The 21647-nt window shown below is 32.4% G+C and overlaps 1 protein-coding gene and 1 long non-coding RNA gene across 2 annotated transcripts; one reads left to right on the forward strand and one right to left on the reverse strand.

The window, feature by feature from the left end:
• Window positions 1-1060: 1060 nt before the first annotated feature.
• On the reverse strand, window positions 1061-21579 carry LOC143045924 (dynein axonemal assembly factor 5-like). Its single transcript, XM_076218769.1, has 10 exons — window positions 20911-21579; window positions 18410-18652; window positions 17547-17633; window positions 16202-16434; window positions 14207-14416; window positions 13755-13898; window positions 4075-4243; window positions 3204-3502; window positions 1824-2172; window positions 1061-1305 (listed from the first exon to the last, which is right to left on the reverse strand). Exons 1-10 carry the CDS (start codon window positions 21539-21541, stop codon window positions 1181-1183), a joined length of 2490 nt encoding a protein of 829 aa, XP_076074884.1. The 5' UTR covers window positions 21542-21579; the 3' UTR covers window positions 1061-1180.
• LOC143045926 (uncharacterized) lies at window positions 6642-12942 on the forward strand. Its single transcript, XR_012969043.1, has 3 exons — window positions 6642-6862; window positions 7702-7773; window positions 9442-12942. It is a non-coding gene; the product is annotated as an uncharacterized LOC143045926 (long non-coding RNA).
• Window positions 21580-21647: the final 68 nt, after the last annotated feature.

Raw genomic sequence — 21647 nt, forward strand, 5'->3', positions numbered from 1 at the left:
TCATAAAATATTTCCATACACCAAATATAGTTGACCTATGGCATATAGTATTAGATAAAAAGACCAAAACTCAAAAACTTAACTTTGACCACTGAACCTAAAAATGAGGTCAAGGTCACATGACATCTGCCCGCTAGACATGTACACCTTACAATCATTCTATGCAACAAATATAGTAGACCTATTGCATATAGTATGAGAAAAACAGACCAAAACACAAAAATTTAACTATAACCACTGAACCATGAAAATGAGGACAAGGTCAGATGACACCTGCCAGTTGGACATGTACACCTTACAGTCCTTCCATACACCGAATATACTAGCCCTATTGCTTATAGTATCTGAGATATGGACTTGACCACCAAAACTTAACCTTGTTCACTGATCCATGAAATGAGGTCGAGGTAAAGTGAAAACTGTCTGACAGACATGAGGACCTTGCAAGGTACGCACATATCAAATATAGTTATCCTATTACTTATTATAAGAGAGAATTCAACATTACAAAAAATTTGAACTTTTTTTTCAAGTGGTCACTGAACCATGAAAATGAGGTCAAGGACATTGGACATGTGACTGACGGACACTTCGTAACATAAAGCATCTATATATAAAGTATGAAGCATCCAGGTCTTCCATCTTCTAAAATATAAAGCTTTTAAGAAGTCGCCGCCGGCGGATCACTATCCCTATGTCGAGCTTTCTGCAACAAAAGTTGCAGGCTCGACAAAAACTATCTTTCATCTCAAAAAGTATACAAAATATCAACAATATTTCAACAATGCTTATTCTGAAATGGACTTCAGCAGAAAACTGATGTTATGCCTGGAAAAGTAACACATCTTGCTTTGTGGAATTCATCATAGGTGAGACATATATTTATTTGTATTATATCCTAAATTGATTCCAAGTTTAATCTCATCTAAATTACTGTAGATGTTTTGGAAAAAGCTTGCAAATAATATCCATGTTGATTGCATAAGTCCTTTGCCATAACAAAAATACAGCTGAATACCAGGTACTTTTAAATAGTTGTGGATTTCAAAGAACTCATTAACTCAGTACTGAAATGATTTTATGAATACAAATAAAACTTGACATGATATGGTGTTTGAACACATCAGCATATTATAAATTAATAGATAAATCTTTAATATTTATCAGTATTAAAGTTCCGTTAAGAAGATTTAAATGTCTTTATAAGTTCTTCACAATATCTATTTGTCCGATGCTTGTGCTTGACACCTTCTATTTCTGTGATTAACATCTGTGGAGAGAATTTTCCTGCTTCTTTCAGTACCTCTGAAAAAAACCCACAAAAAACAAATAAATAACATGACAAAGTAATCATATACATTCCTTCAAATAAAAACTTTTTAAACAGCTTATAACATCTTTTTAAAGTCATCAAAGCAAATAAGGAAACACTGGGATATCAGATGTACGAGATCTTGGTCACTAAACATTATAATGATCTACTCTGACGTTTATAAGGATTTGTATGACTGACATTCTAATTGTGGAAAGTCACTAGAATAAATGTGTCATCAATGCAGTATCCGATTTATAAGAAAATTTACTCTTGATTCATAATAGCAAGCCTTTTCTCAAACTAGACTGATTTTTCAACAACAAAAAGAAATTTACGCACATTTTTGTTAATCTTCTTCAAGATTTCAAATAGTAGTTCTTTCACATAATATCCACATGTAAAATATTAGTGTTTTTAAATATTATTGAAATATGTCTATACAAATGTATATAGATATTGGAAGTTGCTGAAGTCTGTATAATTTCAATTTTAAAAATGTTCTACCAACCTAGTATTGAGTTCTGTATTTTAGCATCAGGATCATCTAGATGCACCAGTAGACCTTTATAAATAGACTCTAGGTGTAGCCTATACTGATCTACTTTGTATTTTCCTTCAAAACATTCCAAATATGCCAGGAATGTTTTAGATACAACAATTCTAATCTCATCACTGCTATCATCTAACCGTTTCAGTAACTCTGGGTAGAAGTTGTACAGATTGTCCTGGTCAAGGGAACTGTTCATGAGCTCTAACAGCCTTGTCATCACACGACAGGAAACCAGTCGAGTATTCTTGTTGTCACTATCCATGGAGGTTTTAAGTTGTGTGATTAAATCTTCAACAACAGGTTGCATCTGAAGAAAACATTTGTAATATTTTAATACAAAGGAATGGGGGCATTAAGGCCTAGTTCTGGCCCAAGAAAATAAAATGTTTGATAACTATTTCAAATTGGCATAAAAAGTTTAGAAATGCATAGGGTCAAGAAATATAAATGAAAAACAAAAAGATTTTTATCTGATGATGTCACAATTACGTCATAATATGTACTGTTTTCACAAAAACAATGAAAAATACAGAATTTATGCAGTTTTCTATCTTTATTTTTGTCTTTGAAACATTGTGCGCAGCCAAGAAACAGCAGAATAATTCAACAGAAGTTTTGTCATAACTATTGACATAACCTCACCAAATATAAAGTTGTTTCTTGGGTGCGCACATACTTTTTCAATCTAAAATATACTTAAAATTTGATGAAAAACAAGGAAAATCATGAAATTTTACAAAATGTGCAAATTAAGTCATGATTTGTTGAGATGGTTACTCGTTCAATGTCAAATTTATATTGTTTTTCTGAATACCTTGTACCTCAAGTTTTCAGTAATTTAAGAATATGTATGATAACTTTTAAATTTGCAGTAATTTTTGAGCCAAAGAAGGCCCTTATTGCCCCTACTCCTTTAATCTTGTCCTCAAATTGGCCTAATACCCCTTTATAGGATAAAATAAAAACAGATATCAAAGTATAAGGTAACTTCAGCATTAACATTACCAAAAGATGATAATATGAATTTAAGAATATTTAAAAAAAATAATGTGAATCAATGAAGTGTAAAATAAAGGCTAGAGTTATCTCCTTTACACAAAATGGCTAAAAATTGATTGATTTTATTCCTTGTGTTTAATCAATGTTTTTGTTTTAGAAAATGGAATATTTAGAATATAAATGAAATGCTTTTGCATATTTAACCCACTCTTTATCATATATTAAAGTATCAAATTACCATAGATTACATACAAGATACCAGTTTCAAACTCTGTGGACCCTATAAAATTCTCTAACAATCATTACAGTAAAATCAGAAACATTAAAAAATTTCCAAACCTTTTCTTTATCCAAGACTCCACTTTGTAACAATGCCCACATACAAGACACAGCACTAGTTCTGATAGCTGATGCTATTCTTCCTGCTTGCCACACCATATTAGGTATAACTATATCCCTAACTACGATCACTGATATGTCTCCAAACTTTCCTTGGGAATCTAATGTCTCCTTAGCATTCATCAGGAGTTGGGATAGAAGGCTGAAGAACTTAACCCTCATCTCAGCATCCTTCTTTGGGTCAAGACAGGGTACTAATATGGCCATAACTTCATCTAACAATTCTCCAACAATTGGTCCTGTTTGAAATTTTTGTTTATGTATAAATCAATAATTTGTTTAAAATATCAACTAAATGAATAGGGAAATAATCTTCAAAATACATACATATCAAAAGTGCATATACAAAGAAATCAAAATTTGACATTAATCATATCATAAATATAAAAGTTGCACATACGTCATGCACTGTATCCCAATCATTTGATGACCGACAAAAAAATATATTCAAACTGGAAGCAATCGCCCTTCAGAAATGACTATTTTCATAGGCTTGTTTAATATCATATCATAATTTCAACATCTTAAGTTGATTTCAAGCAATATTCAATTCTGACTCATTAAAAGATTTATCAATAATTGGAATTTCATCAGACATTTTGACATCATCCCATGTCACTGCAATCATATATTTTATCACAGTGATCTTTAACAAATTTTGACAAAGCATTTTATGTATTACATTTAGAGCTGTCACTGGTCTCCATAGTAACACAATATATAGTCTTAAATAAGAAATTTTTGACAACACAATATACTGAATCAACATCTGAAAAGTGCAAACAACCATATAACTGAAAAATCAATTTACCTGACTCAATCAGTAGAGTATCTAACACAAGTCTTTCTGGTGTATGTGTATTCCACATGATATAACTATCTTCAAATGAATTAATCAATGGCTTAGTATGTTTTCTGAATAATTCATCTTTTGTTGAAAAGCCTTCCACCTCTGACAACTTGCCTAGCAATGTATGAGCCTGTAACAGAAATAAAAACTCACTGTAGTACATTACAAAGCTTTCTTTTATATTTTTAGTACTAAATTCAATTGTGAGTTGTCTCCCCTTCCATTTGAAACTACAAGGTCTACTTTAAATCGTCCAACTCAGTTAGTAGAGTCTGTCGAGTTTACTCCACTGACAACTGACCCCCACTGACCCCCTCCCCCCCCCTGTTTATGCTTAAGGGCATACGATACAGTTTTGATCCCATATTTTAATTTTGATGAAAATTTGCATGTAGGCTATTTTTTATCTGATTAAATCAAATATGTAATAAAAAGTATACCTTCATGTGCTACTTTTTGAGTAAATTGAGGTTCCAATTTCAGATATTTCCTCAAAATCCAGATTTGTGGACGTATTTTTCCTTTAGATAGAAATACATAACTTTGTTTTAAAAGATAAACATGAGCTGTTTTTTTGTTAAATTATTTGAAAATTATGTGTTATATAATTATTGCATAAAGGACAAGGTATGATAAGAGGCATATTTGGCCCCCCTTTTTCCCGATTTGAGAAACTTTTAAGTTGAAACCCATCCCGCTTGTGAAATGACCTATAGTATCTGTTCTTAAACGTATCGCCTTATTTTGTTGAATTATGTCCCCAGTTTTTTGCAAAAAGAGACCTCAAAAAGGCCATGAACAACGAAAAGTGTTAAAAATCTACAATTTTGTGACGTTTGAAGACAATATTCAACATCAGCGCCAACGTAGACCATCCTGAAATAATCAACCAGCTACTCTTCTCTACTATATCTTTCGTCTTATGAAATATCATGGTGGTCTACGTTGGCGCTCATATTTTAAATTGAAAAAAAATAAATATCCGTTTGTTTACAATTTTGACAAATCGATATAATACGGCAAATGAACCGGTCCGGTTCCGACACTATTCCGGTAGCTAGATGCAGACAGAAAACCAAGAGTTGCTGTACCCTACCAAGCACTCTCAAGAAAATACGGGTAAGCAACACATTTCCAACCCAAATCTTAACTACAGGTAAATAAAAAAAAAAAACTGGAATTCTGCATGTTTGCAATAAGCAATTATAAATGCAAATGTAAGTTTTATTTACGAGTCTGCCGGGCAAGTGGATCAGGCCTTGACGGCTTGAGCTTGAAAACGATTGCATTTTGTATACAACTAATACGTATCGTTGCCTGCCCTCAATAACTAGCAATATACTTTTGATAATCATATTTTGCAAGATTCAAGATGTTTCTTGTTAGAAATTCTTGTGTCTGTCGCTCCTGTAGGGGGAGGGTGTCTTCTTTCTTCATTTTTTAAAAATATATCCAGGGGTTAATAATTAATCAAAATATCAAGCATTCATAGATTTAACGTATTATCACCAAAAATATTACAGATAATACGTAAGACGTGTAATTAACACAGGCTATATAAGCCCGACGCAGACGACATAGGTTTGTTTACATAATAAAAGAGTGACGTCCCCTGAAAATTGATGAATTAATTTTTCGTTTATATTTTTTTCCAACATGTAGAAATATGGTTTAAGTATGATTCATAATTAGGTTATCATTAATAAATACCTTTTTTTTAATTTTGAAGTAAATTGTTTAATTCAATTATTATACTTTGAACTGGAAAATTTTATAATGTACCAGTTACGGAGATGTAGAGGCTAAAATAATAGAAGAACAAATCATATATCGTTTCGAAAATACCGATTGTGCAAATCTGCATAGACAGTCAAGGTCGTCAAAAACGTCCATTTTTTGTTGCTTGGTATAAAAGTGACTGTGCCAAAACTGTATAGCCAGTCTAGGCCTGATAACTTAAATAAAAAGACAATCAAGGACGTTAAAATCTTCCATGTGTTGTCGTTTTGAACCATGACCGTGCATGACGAAACCTCAAGTTAGACACAACAAGGTCGGAGGTTAAATGACAACCTTGATAATGAATATTTAAGATGTCATGCCGGCAAATTCTGAAAAGGATAACTAAGAAAGTAAAACTCTCCCCATCCTGAAACAAACAAACAAATGTATGAAAAGTTTCGTTGCAAATGGGGAAATGAACCTGTTTTATCATTGCTTGCGTAACGTCTCACTTGTATGAAGTTGTAGTGTCTTCTATTATAAAAGTATAAAGTCTACACGCCACCAACGCAAAACGTATCTTGAGACGCACTAAGAAAAACAATAAGTGTAACCCTTGTCCCTCCGTCCGCCACAAAATTTGTTTCCATCTCTAACTTTAGTTTTTCTCAACCAAATGATATGAAACTGATACACAATGCTTATTGCCAATAAAACAGATCAAGTTCGAATTTGGGTGGTGTAACCCTTACTGTATATATATAATTTACCGAAAAGGGGGGGGGGGGGGGGGGGGGGGGGGCATCATAAGTGTTCAATGAACACATGCTCCATTTAATTTAGATTGTAAGCACTCTTTCAATATTGTTGAATTTGATAAGCTGTCTTCATAAACTAAAAGTTTGTGGTTTATTTAGCATTTCTTTTCTTATAGCTCAACTTGATAAATCCCTAAGTACAAAGCCCAAAGAAGAGTATACCGGAAAAATGTAGAACTAGTTACACGTATATCCGATAGAAGATTTAGGTAAATCATACAATATCCGCTTATTTTATACCAGTGCTCATGCATTCCAAAATATATCCATTCCAACCACTTCTGCTACAGTAAATGTACAACTCTTCGGATGTACTGCAACACTGCAACATTTATAAACTATGATTTCCGTATACTCATATAACAATATACCAGTATTCAAATGGTGCATAATCACACGGAAAAAAAAGTTCCGGCTTAAAGTTTAGCAGAATCATTTTCCCAATTCACTTGTAATAACAAATTATTATTAAAGAAAATGTAGATCTACTTTGCAATCTGGCAATATAATTTTTTGATAGTTTTTTTTAAAAAAAGATCTCACTTCACACAAGAAAAATAAGAAGTGATTATCTTTCGTGTTTTTCGCAGTTCTTATTTATGATGAACACATAAAGAAATACAATTGAGACTGGAAATGGGAACAACCCGACCAAAGAGAAGACAACTAAAATTGAAAGAAAATATATAACACCCCCTCCCCATACAAATGTAAATTGAAAGGCCTTCCACAAAGTCACCATTTTAATTAAGGGTGTATCCTAAAGGCTAAAACGAAGCGTACAAGTAACGCAATATTGTTTAGTTTTTATTTGTACATGTCATGTTTTGATTAAATACCCCAAGATCGATTATAAATTTTACGTATTGTAATGTAGTTCAAAAAGTGCTAACATTGCTACGCAAGTAGATTTTGAAACATTGTTCTTGATTTTGAAATGTCAATCAAAGATTAAATTCTTACGGCCTTATCCTGTTTATTTGTTTATTTTCAAATCATTAAAGATTTATCATCAACTATAATTATGCTTTTTTTTTACATTTTGCAGCACTTTTGAAATTCCAGCAAGATGGTCATGATCAACAGCATTGATACATGTTATATTGGATTCATAAAATAGGTAATTTATAAAATAAAAAATACTACATACAAAAATATACTCCTTATCTGTCCTCACAACGATTTATGTGGTCGTAGAAACCAAAGTAGATGGTTGTGCATATATGAAAATAAGGAGTTTGGTATGATTCCCAACTAGACAACTATCCACAAAAATTCAAATGAAGTAAATTTTAACAATTATATGAAAAAGTTGGGACTTTATCAATGAGAAAAAACCCATGTCATACAGTTGACTATACAAGGTCCAAACATCAAAAAAAAATTTAAATAGACAATTGATAAAACTAACGACCAAATCTATAACAAAACAATTATATGGTTATCATATTTATATAAAATATATACATTAACTCGGAATGTGGTATACGTTTACAGATAAAATATAAGACACAAGATAATGTAAACGAGAAAATGAACAGGAAACAATATCAGTGAGACAGGAAAATGTTAACGAGACAAGAGACAAGACAATAAACATGAAATGAGAAACAAAAGACAAGTACAAGACAATGAAAACAAGAGACAATATACAAGAGACAAAAGATAATGAAAACACGACAAGATACAAGAGACAATATTAATGAGACAAGATACAAAAGAAGATGTAACCGAGACAAGATACAAGATACACGAGATAATGTAAATGACACAAGACACTAATTTAATGAGACATGACACATCACAATGTAAACGAGACAAGAAACAAAATACATGAAACAATGAGACCTTATTTTAATGGGACAAGACACAAAAGACATGACAATGTAAACGAGACAAAAGAGCAAGACAATGAAAACAAGAGACAATATACAAGAGACAATATTAATGAGACAAGATACAAAAAAAAATGTACAGAAGACAAGAAACAAAATACATGAGACAATGTAAATGTCACGATACCTCATTTAAATGAAACAAGACACAATAGACATGACAATGTAAATGAGACAAAAGAGCAAGACAATGAAAACAAAAGACAATAAACAAGAGACAAAAGACAATGAAAACAAGACTAGATACAAGAGACAATGTCAATGAGACAAGATACAAAAAAATGTAAATGAGACAAGATAAAAAAGTCAAGATACAATTTTAATGAGACAAGACACAAGAAACATGAAACAATACAATGTAAACGAGACAAGATACAAGATACATGAGACAAGACACCATTTTAATGAGACATGACACAAGAGACATGACACATGACAATGTATACGAGACAAGAAACAAAATACATGAGACAATGTAAATGAGACAAGCCGCCATTTTAATGAGACAAGACACAAAAGACATGACAATGTAAACGAGACAAAAGACAAGTGACTCGACAATATGTATTAGACAAGAGACAAACGGAAATAGAAACGGGACAAGATACAAGGTAAACAAGACATGATACAGGCTGCAAAAGACAATGTACACCGAGACAAGAAACACAAGACAGTGCACAAGTAACTGTATTCATGTGACGATATACAATGTAAATGAGACAAGAAACAAAAGACAATGTACACGAAACAAGATACAATGGACAAGAGAAGACAATGGGACCGAGACAAGATACAAACAGCAATGTAAACAAGATAAGAGACAAAAGACAGTTAAACCAGGTGATGCAAGCAAATATGTATATGAAATATTTTTTATTTTTTATTTTATTTAGGCACTTAGCTATGGCTAAAAATTACAGTTGTGGTCTCTGCAAAAAGACGCATTTAACAGTCAAAAACAGAAGAACAATAGTAAATGAAAAAATAATAGATTATCTGGCCAAAACTCTTAAAAGGAATATTGATAATGCAACTACATGTATATGCTTGCAATGCAGGGCACAAATATACCGGGATATGAAAAAAGTGATGAACTCACCACAGATAAGACTAGGTACAACTTGCCAGCCAAACGATGATGATGATCCAGATTTTTTGGCAGAAGAAATATTACCAACAGAACTGATAAGCCCCAAATCTATACAGTTAAACCTTTCATCTACATCTAAATCTCATAGACGTTGTACTGTTTGTCAGAAAAATAGTAGTAATCGACATCGACAGGTAGTTGTACCACATGAGGCTCGAACTCAGGCTTTCATTTACAAATGTATCGTTATACCAGCAAATAGCAGATGTTGTCCCAATCATCTTTTGGGAAACTATTTTACACAAGAGTCTATTTCAAAGATACCAGAAGTAAATAACACTACACTTTTTAATAGAAGTGACATCACTGAACTATTAGACAGGGTTCGAGGAACATTGACATTAAATGGCAAACTTAACTTTGACTGTGCACACTCATTGTCAGAGGAGGACTACCAAAGACTGACTGGTTTAACAAGAAATCAGTTCGAAGCTGTTGCAAATACAGTTACTGACCTCAGGAAATCTGAAATAAGATCTGTAGAGACATGTTTGGCCATCCTTTTAGTTAAACTAAGGACTGGACTTTCAAATTCAATTTTAGCAACATTATTCTCATTAGAAATACACCAAATTCAAAGAGCGACGCATGCTGCTAGATCCTCTTTGATGAAGTCATTTGTGCCAAAGTTTCTTGGCTTTCAACATATGTCCCACGAGAAGTTCACTAGAGATCACACCACTCCAACAGCAAGAACTTTGTTTGCAGATGATCAACAAGAGACTGGTATTCTTGTCCTTGATGGGACTTATATCTACCTACAGAAAAGTTCCCACCATCATTTTCAAAAGCAGACATACAGTATGCATAAAGGGAGATCCTTAGTAAAGCCCATGATGATTGTTGCAACAGACGGGTATATTTTAAATGTCCTCGGCCCATATTATGCTGATGGTCATAACAATGATGCTTCTATCATTAAGCATGTATTTAAGACTAATGCTGACGAGATTAACACATGGATGCACGATGATGATGTCATGGTTGTAGATAGAGGCTTTCGTGATGCGGAAGAATTTTTGAAAAAATTAAATTTCAAAGTTGAGATGCCTTGTTTTCTAAAGAAAGGTGCAAAGCAGCAAACAGTCGATGAAGCGAATACCACTCGACTTGTAACTAAAGTGCGCTGGGTAGTGGAAAGTGCAAACGGCAGAATCAAACAGTGGAAATTTTTAGATAAAGTGGTTGCCAACCACTACGTTCCACACATTGGGGACTTTGTACGAATTGTATGCGCTCTTGTTAACTGTTTTAGGCCGCCTCTCATAAATGATTTTGGCAATGATGATATAGGAAAAGAAATGATTGAAAAGGCTCAATTAGACAACCATGTCAAACTATATGTAGAGGAGCACAACCTTCTGAGAAGAAAAACTGTATACAAGGAAGTTGATGGTGCAACTGAGCTTATCATGTTCCCAAGGATATCTCTAGACCATCTGAGACAAATTACTATGGGTATTTACCAAATTAAGTTAGCTAAAAGGTATACAGATGCCCATCAGGAGGACGACAACTATGCATTGTACATTTGCAAGGATAGGCCAGATCTGTTGCGAGTAAAAATGCAGTCTCGCCATTCATCTTCTAGATGCTATCATTTGTGGTTGGAGTACGATGAGAATGATGTCAGTGGGTGGTATTGTACATGTAAAGTTAGGTCACGTATGGTCGGGTGTTGTGCTCACATCGCCAGCGTTGTTTGGTATCTTGGATATCAGAAGTGGAATATTGAGGCTGCTCAATCTGTCAATGCTTCCGGAAAGTTTTCAAGTTCCATACTCAATGCTAAAGATGTTCCTGAAGAGTCTGACATGTCTGACGTAGAAAGTGTTGATTCATATGTAGAAGAATGACATTAACAAACTCCTCGCAACTGTTTTTGTTTATTCATAAGATGTTTATTGCTGTTATAATCTAAATTAAAAGAAGGGTTCACATTTCATATGTCATCACATTTATATAATTGTTCTTAAAAAACACGTTTTTTAACCACAAGACTTATTTTGTCTGAACTTGTAACGTAAGACGTGGAAGACTAGATTTATTTTTTTTTCAATTTTTTCAATTTTCCGCTTTGTTAACACATGTTTTTTTTTTTAACTCCAAGCACTTGATAATACACATGTAACTTTGTTTAACTCAGGAATTTGTTGTGTTTGGTCACGTGTGTCGTGTAATTCTGTCAATTTTCTTTATTACTATTGGTAACAAAATTAACATAATGTTAAAGCACGTTAAGATATCTAATCAATTTGTAGAGTTTTAGTAGAATATTTCATACAAAGTACATTGTTATAATTGTTTGCAGTTGTGACTACCGGAGACCTAGTGTGTTAATTTCAAGAAATCTAGCAATATAATATTTTTTTAGAGAAAAATGTAATAGTTCTAGGAGGTCACCCTTTTTATGCATTTTCCCTATATGAAGTGTTGACGAACACTGAACTTTGCAAACTTTTTTATGCATTTAAAATGTTCCTGTAACTGATTTAGTTCCCTAACAGATAAAAAACGAATTCTAGAAGCAACACACATTTGTTACAGAATACTTTGTGATCCCCTTCTCATTTGTCAATAGCATTTTTAGACGTTTTGTGTTTTAATGAAGTCGAATATTCTCCTCTGTATATGCTTTAGCTGGAAGCCAGTATAATAGTTACTGAAAAAGTTATAATTGAACTGACTTTTTGATTTCTATCAAGTCTTTTATACAGAACTAGAAAATCGGATGAGTAGATATGTGTACAATGAAAATAGTAGTTGTCTTTAATTTAAACCTGATTGATAGTTGCTTATAACATTTGTGTTGCAATGCAATATATAGACTTCTAAAAAAAAAAGTATTGATAAAAATATCAATACTTTAGTGTACTCAATGCGAAAGAAAGTTTTTAAAAAATACCAAAACTCATGCTTGGGATTAAACAAAAGAATCATTATTAAACCGTTGCTAGGCACTATTTTTTTTTATTGAAATGTTGTTGATATATATGAACTTCAATGCAATTCATTTTATTTCTTACAGTTATTTGTTTTCATATGAAATCCTTTTGTTTTTATTTACAATAAAATGATTGTGCTCACATTTCTTTTAAATTATCATTTTGAGTCTGTTGCTAAGCAATATTTGTGTTGCTATGGTCGATATCAACATCCATATAAAGAATAGTGATGACTGATCGATCATATCAGTCTGAAAACCAGTTTAGATTTAAAATCTACAAATATTGCTATTTTTGTATATCCCAGAGGGAAAAACTAACCAAACTTTGAACTGTTGCTAGGCAACAATCTTGTTGCTAAGTTATTGCTAAGCATTTTAATTTACTGAAATTTAACGTGAACATTCGTTCGTAACTTCAGGTTCCTATAAAGTAAACAATAGCATTTAAAATTGCGATCATTTGTTTAGATAATACTGTCCATAAGAGATAATTTGGCTTTTTAATAAAACCGTTGCTAGGCAACCATCCCTTGACCGGAACATAAAAAAATCATTGTTTTATCAAGTTTCTATACAAAGGCTATCAATGATATGAATATAAGCTCATTTTGAGAGGGGGCCAAAAACACCCCTTATCATACCTTGTCCAAATTTGTACATTTCATTTTTACAAATAACTCAAATTTATCAAATGTTCATGAATATAGAAAAAAACGTTTTTTTTTTATGTATATTAATCAAATTTAAAAAAATTGCACTAATTATGTTTTGATGAAAATTGGTACACATAATGTTCTTACGTAATCAAACCAAATGTCATTTTAAAAAAGAGAAGTCCATTAACTCTTTTTAAGTTAAATCAGTTTGAATGATAAAAATCAGTCGAAAACTGCATCTTTTCCCGATAAGTCAATAATAAATAAAACAAATAAATAACAATTTATGTTAGCAATGTCATTACCTCCCCTGTAACTGTATTGTATGCCCTTAAGAATTGTGAATAAATTTTTAAAAAAATGTCTTGCAAATATAATTTCATAATGTATTTATCAGTATAAATATTTCTTTACCAATATTATACACAAATCTGCTTAATCAATATTAAATACCTCTTCAGCTGTGGATTCTGCCTGTTTAAGAGCTATAACAGTTATCAGTACATTGAATATAATCTGGCCGACATCCCTCACGTCTGTCTGTCCAACCTCCATCATTGTACCCATACATTTCAATAACTGTTGCTGTAGTGGAGTCTGCAAGTACAATCATCAATCTAATTTCAGTTTAAGAAGTCCAAAAAATTCTTTAAATTAGATGGTTTAAAGTGTTGAGGCAGAGAAAAATGGATTTTCACAACTATAAGTCAAGAACTGTCCTTGTCTGTCTCTTGCGTTTATGTATTCAATGATCATCAATTAATATAAATGTGAAAGTTCTTTTGTAATCAAAATCTTTATCTAAGAATATAGTACATGCGTTTTTTTTTTTCATACAAATAACATTTTTAAGCCATAAATAATCTACAATTTCAAGACAAGAAAAAGTAATATTATTTCAATACCGTAATAGATAAGCATATATCAGGATTTGCCAGAGTACAACATATGTCTGATAGATATGGCTTCAGTTTACTTCTTTCTGTTCCTTTCATGATGTTTGATAGAATCATAAGTGATGTATATGACTGTGTTGATTTGATGTTGCCTTGTACTAGTTTCCACCAGACTTCTGGCTCCACAAAGTAACCTACAAGCTCTGCACTTCTCTGTACCTGTAATTTAAAATTTATCAACTTAGATCAAACCTATAACCATGATAACTGTTGTATTAATTTACCAATTTAGTAATGTGTAAGGTTTCCTGGTAAGTTTTTATATTATTTCTAGTTGATATATTGAATTATCAAATAAGTTATCAGAGTCTCTTACTTTTTCCAGTATTTGTCAAGTAAATGATAGTTACTAAATAAAAAGTCTTCAAGAAATTAATAAATCATAATATATATGTATCAAAGTGCCATCTTAGTATAAAAGAAAAACAAGAGTGCACATGCTGAAATGTCTCGCCTTCTATACTAATCATTGATATTATGTTGATAGTCCTAAGTATAAAGCTAAGCTTTAATACAACTGTCACATAAACTTAACATTAACCAAGATAACTAAACAAAGACCAATGAACCTTGAAAATGAGGTCAAGGTCAGATGAACCATGCCAGGCAGACATGTACAGCTAACAATGCTTCTATACAACATATATAGTTGACCTATTAATTATAGTTTAAGAAAAATAGACCAAAACACAAAAACTTAACACTGTGCAATGAACCGTGAAAATGAGGTCACGGTCAAACAAAACCTGCGCGACTGACATAAAGATCATAAAATATTTCCATACACCAAATATAGTTGACCTATGGCATATAGTATTAGATAAAAAGACCAAAACTCAAAAACTTAACTTTGACCACTGAACCATGAAAATGAGGTCAAGGCCATATGACATCTGCCCGCTAGATAGGTACACCTTACAATCATTCCATACAATAAATATAGTAGACCTATTGCATATAGTATGAGAAAAACAGACCAAAATACAAAAATTTAACTATAACCACTGAACCATGAAAATGAGGTCAAGGTCAGATGACACCTGCCAGTTGGACATGTACACCTTACAGTCCTTCCATACACCGAATATACTAGCCCTATTGCTTGTAGTATCTGAGATATGGACTTGACCACCAAAACTTAACCTTGTTCACTGATCCATGAAATGAGGTCGAGGTCAAGTGAAAACTGTCTGACAGACATGAGGACCTTTCAAGGTACGCACATATCAAATATAGTTATCCTATTACTTATAATAAGAGAGAATTCAACATTACAAAAAATCTGAACTTTTTTTTCAAGTGGTCACTGAACCATGAAAATGAGGTCAAGGACATTGGACATGTGACTGACGGAAACTTCGTAACATGAGGCATCTATATACAAAGTATGAAGCATCCAGGTCTTCCACCTTCTAAAATATAAAGCTTTTAAGAAGTTAGCTAACACCGCCGCCACCGCCGCCGGATCACTATCCCTATGTCGAGCTTTCTGCAACAAAAGTTGCAGGCTCGACAAAAATTAATTTTGTTGTTTGGAAAAATGATCAGGCTGCCGTTTTTTTAAGTTTGAATAGTTTTACATTGACTGTGTCTATTATGGTTTACTATCAGGTATGGGTTTTGTTCATTTTTGGAGGTTGAACAGTGGCATATATTTGCTTATGTCATTTGGTCTCTGGTAGACAGCTGTTTCATTGGCAATCATACCACATCTTCTTATTTTCATATCAAATAGAAAATAGAGAACTGTTAGTTGTAAAACTTACATCTTTCATATATAAATTCATACAATTTTATTACTTACTATAAGGTATGAGTTTTGTTCATTGTTAAAGGTTGTACAGTGGCCTATGTTTGCTTATTTGCTATTTCTGATAGTTGTTTCAATGGCACACCGTCTGATTTTCATATCAAATAGAGAACTATTAGTTATATAAAACTTACATCTTTGACAACTTGTACTTCCTGGTCTGCACATGCTTTATTCATACCAGATATCAATGGTGTCATGTGTTGGGTTATGTAATCCTCAGCATTAAGTAGTAGTACATAGAGCAGTGATGCAGATTTGAGACGGGTGGGTGCCACCCAGTCCACAATATCCCTCATTAACCCATTGACTATCTTTGACAGATTTCTATTTACTAATACCCGACATCCAAGGTTGGGTCTCTCCACTAGAAAAAATTAAATCAACACTATGTAAGGATATTATTGACAAAACAAATTGTTCAATGAATCTGGTTTTCACCAATATTTGATGACAAATATGATGTGTCATAATCATTTATAAGATCTGCCAAAAAATAAATATCTTTACTTAATCTTCATTATTTATCCGATATCTGAGATAGATTACATTCTCTTTTCCTTTTGTTTGAATTGTAGCAGTGTAGAACAATTGATTTCAAACTTCACCAATCACCATACTGAGAAGTAAATTAATTTTTAGAACATGTTGCTTACAATGTAGAGAGTTTCTTTGCTGATATAAGATTAATATTTCAAATAAATTTTGAGGTTTGCTGGTGCTTTTAATATAAATTTAAAAAAAACGTCAACATTAGTGAGTCTGATATCTGAAGCTATTGTTTAAGTATCGAGTATGACCGTCACCTGAAAAAACTTGTCAATTATGCATGCCTTTATGACGTCATTTACCAGATAGAGGGGATCGCCTGTATCCCAGCATCTTAATGATCGTCATTGTGCAGGATAAACTAGAAATAATATTTGTTCTGTAGGTACTTAATCACAATTCCCTAAAGACAGCTGTGCTGAAAGACAATTATGAGAATTCAATTTGTCAAATAATTCGTGCAATATAGCATTATAGTTTCCAACCACTCGATCAACATTGAAACGGAAGTGACAACTCCCCTAAACGCCCGAACGATGTTCACTAAATCCAAAGTTTTTGGCGGAAATGCATCAAACTCGAAGTTGTCTATTGCAAGTCTAATTTATTCATTTTCTTTGCTATATTGATAATAAGAGGCGGGTGCCACCAGGTGACCTCCTAAAGGTTAGTGGATTTAAAGTGAAATTTAAAAGAGAAATAATGTGCTCCTGTATGATTTTTTTACTAAAAATCAGCCATGACCTATTACTACAAAATTGTTGAAGGTTATTCATCAGTGTCATAGTACATAGACCAAAACCAAATCTTTGACCAGTTCTGCTTTGTTAGTGAGCTTCTTGTTGCACTTTGAAATTATGTAATACTTATTATTAGAAAGGTTTCATATATTTTTAAACCTTAATAACATATATACCATTATATACTAACCATTTGGAGGATAATGACTTGGAGCTTCTTTTTCAAAATCAAGTTTGTCTTTGAAGTCTTTTTCATTTTCTTTTTCAAATTTTAAGCCTGAAAAGACATTTAAATATGCATACAGAATGTAAATAAATATTTGTTAGAAATATAATGAGATTCATGACTGTCATGAATCTCATTATATTTCTAACAAATATTTATTAGTAACAAAAATGTTTGCATTTTTATGTGTTAGATTGATATATCTATAACAAAATATGCTATTAACATTCAACTGTTTCAAAGGATACAATCACTGCCTTTTAAATAAAGGTATATTTAGATAGAACAAGAATGTGTCCATAGTACACGAATGCCCCACTCGCACTATCATTTTCTATTTTCAGTGGACCGTGAAATTGGGGTCAAAACTTTAATTTGGAATTAAAATTAGAAAGATCATATCATAGGGAACATGTGTACTAAGTTTCAAGTTGATGTAACTTTAACTTCATCAAAAACTACCTTGACCAAAAACTTTAACCTGAACTTCGCACTATCATTTTCTATGTTCAGTGGACCATGAAATTGGGGTCAAAACTATAATTTGGCATTAAAATTAGAAAGATCATATCATTGGGAACAAGTGTACTAAGTTTCAATTTGATTGGACTTCAACTTCTTCAAAAACTACCTTGACCAAAAACTTTAACCTGAAGCGGACGGAAGAACGGAGGCACAGACCAGAAAACATAATGCCCCTCTACTATCATGACTATCGTAGGTGGGGCATAAAAATTATCTTACTTTTTAAGACTTAAAAATAGTTCTTTGTCTTTATCATGATTTATGAACATTTATTTGAAGCTGGTTATGATATTGCTACTCACCTACATCATACCACAATGAGTCTGCCACTTCCTGAATCTCAGGTTGAGTATCTGATATACCAGTCAACAACAATGGCATTAACTTATGATGAAATGAGTACCTATCAGGCAAATCTAATAACCAATGGCCTGTTACTGTAACAACAGCTTTTCTGACAGCAGGGGAATCGTCAAATAATCTTTGGGCAAAGTGAGACACAATTGTGTCCACTGCTTTTCCATTACCATACTGAATAACATCACCTGTAAAATAGACAGGAATATAATAAACAACCATGCATGCATATACTCTGAACTAGAGCTATTCCGAATGGGCTTCTCTTTACTGTTGATTTTTTTTTTTCTACTTTCATTCCTCAATATTGACACATTCAGATGTTGAGTTTTGTCTTAATCAGGGTTCTCGGTAAGGATTTTTGAAGGCGAGTCCAGGGACTCGTCATTTTTTGCCATGATGAGTCCAACAGCTAGAAGAAAATAATTTATTGCAATATAATGTAATATTATAGTCTCCATATCCTAATAGAGCAATGAAATGACATTAAATTCAGATCACTTTTAAACTTTTGCTATAAAATGATGATATTTGTGTTTGTGTTCAGTTTATATACAATATTTCAATCTTGATGCATCTGTGGACTCATCAGCAGTTTTGAAAATGGTGAGTCCAGACAGATTTTGATGAGTCCAGGACTCATGGACTCGCCTAAGTGAGAACCCTTTTAATTCAACCTGAAATTCGGTTAAAATCTAAAGAAAAATTAAAAAAAAAAGTCAAAATGGTACATTTTTGTACCTTAGGTTAAGAAAATTGTCCACATGTTTATTGATCAGTAAGTTTGCCTTAAACTACATGTACATATACCTATAGGCAGTACCAACATTGTATGTAAAGTAGAAAAGTTTATCTGAGACAATTTATTGAGCTCTAAGATAGACATATTTAATTCAGAAACCAACAGTTTTTGTTTTATTGGTGGACAATCCATTTTACTTCATCTGTTGAAAGTCCTATTCAAGTGGACAGTCACAAATGTAGTTTGTAGCAATGTAACTGTTCGTATTTAGCTATAATGGTATATATATGTAACGGTTTATTTCTTCCTCTGTGATATTTTATCCTGAGGATAATCTGTCCCGGTAGTTTTTTTCCAGGCATGGTATTTCACAGGTTGATTTTTTCCAGAGGAGTGAAAATCTATCTGTGTTATACGGATAGTATGTACCGGTATATACATGTATTTGCCGTACTATATTTCACAGAACCGTGTGAAATAGAGTCCCATTAACTACTATGTAAGTTACTCACAATCAATATATACCTGACTATAATTATAAAATGTTTCACAAAGGTAGACCAAATTTGTATAATTTATCAAAGGGAGGTAATTTTTTATATATTCATTTATATAAAATGATGACTTACAACTTGATTTAATAAGACAGATAACATTTCACAGGTGAAAACTATCCAGCTGTTAAACATGCTTTTGTTCCAATATATTGTTATGCTATGATTTATCTGATTTCCATATAATCAACAGCTACATCTCTGTCCCCAGACAAAACTATTTATATAGTTAAAAATATCATCATAATCAAATTCTTCTATTACTGTTAACAGTCGTAATGCAACTATATTTCTACTTTACTTTTAAATTTATATTTGTACTGAGATCTGAAAACAACTCACTTTTACATGTATTACACTAACCTTATTTAATCATGATATTATTTTCACAATCACGATCTTTGAAATTACTTTTGTTTTTCTTCCCTATGTTTCATGATCATTTTCTTTTTAAAAGGATGATATTGACTTGAATATTTAGGAAATTATTTCAAGGATAATTTGTGAAATTATTTACCATTATAATACATTTTTTTAATAATTTCGCTTTATTTCAAATACACTATTGTTATTTCATAGTATTTTTAAAGGATAAGTTTTTTTCTAACACCATGATAACTATAATAAGTTAACTACCCAGATAGAATTTCACGGCAAAGGAAAAAATATCCCAGGGAAATATTTTCCTCCGGATAAAAAAATAACAACTACTGTGATATTTTTTCCTCCGGATATAATTTTGCTTTACATATATGTATATTGGCAATAATATTGCACACAGTATAATTATGCATGGTCTAAGATCAAAAGTGTTTCACCTTTTTAAAATTCCTAAGCGTTAACAAAACATGACAGACAGATGCAATGATGGTTGGATGGACAGACAATCATAATTGTTATGTCCACCGCAACATGTAGCACAGATGACTTTCTTCATTGTTGAATGCCGTACTGTGACCTACAGTTGTAAATTTCTGTATCATTTAGTCTCTTGGAAAGATTGGTCTCATTGGCAAACACACCAAATGTTCTTTCTTATATTAACCTAAGACTGCTTAGACTGTAAGGTACATGTAGGTATACGTAGACAAATGGTAGATAGATAAATATTCTCTGTGCACTTTCTTCTTCTTTAAGAACAGATACTTACCAATTGTTTGAATGACAAGTGTTCTAACTTTTGAATGCTGGTGAGTTATGGACATCAACAGTGGTTTAATTAAAGTTTCAGACTGCATATGAAAATATTCTGGTACTGATTTGGCTATGGCAGAAGAACATCGACAGCTTTCCTTCTTTACTTCAGGGTATGCATCTATTAAGGTTCTTTGTAAGATCTTTATAAAGTCATCTAAGAAAATATGAATATCTTTTCCAGAAAATTCTACAATATCCGAGCAGAATTCCACTAACAGCAATCTCAATTCTTCTGAAGGTTCTGTGATGTCTTGTTGGCCTAATCTTTGTACAAGCACTGGCATAATGTATGGTAAAAATCTCACTGGTTTCTCTATAACTTTGCAGTAATCTTGTACTGTACTTATTGCCAGGCTTCTGCATTTTTCAACTGGATCTGAAAAAGCTTTCAACAATGGTTTAATGATTTCGCTTAATATATGAGTTAATTCGGACACTTGCAAAGATGGATTTCTGTCCAAAGTGTCCTTCCTAATCCCTTCTAAAGCTTTCTTCCTAGTATTTCTGTTATCTTCTGTCAGGCAATTGATATGCCTTGCAATTCCTTGCAGAGTAGCATTGGAATTTTGGTCCAAGCTCGCCATGTTGTTGATCGCAACGCCTCGATTTGGATTCCCTTTGATAAATGATAAAAAGTCAGAGAAGTAACGAAAGGTCTTTCAAAATTGCTATAAAATGGAATCTTCTTTT

The sequence above is a fragment of the Mytilus galloprovincialis genome, chromosome 9, assembly GCF_965363235.1.
Source record: "Mytilus galloprovincialis chromosome 9, xbMytGall1.hap1.1, whole genome shotgun sequence".
NCBI lineage: Eukaryota > Metazoa > Mollusca > Bivalvia > Mytilida > Mytilidae > Mytilus > Mytilus galloprovincialis.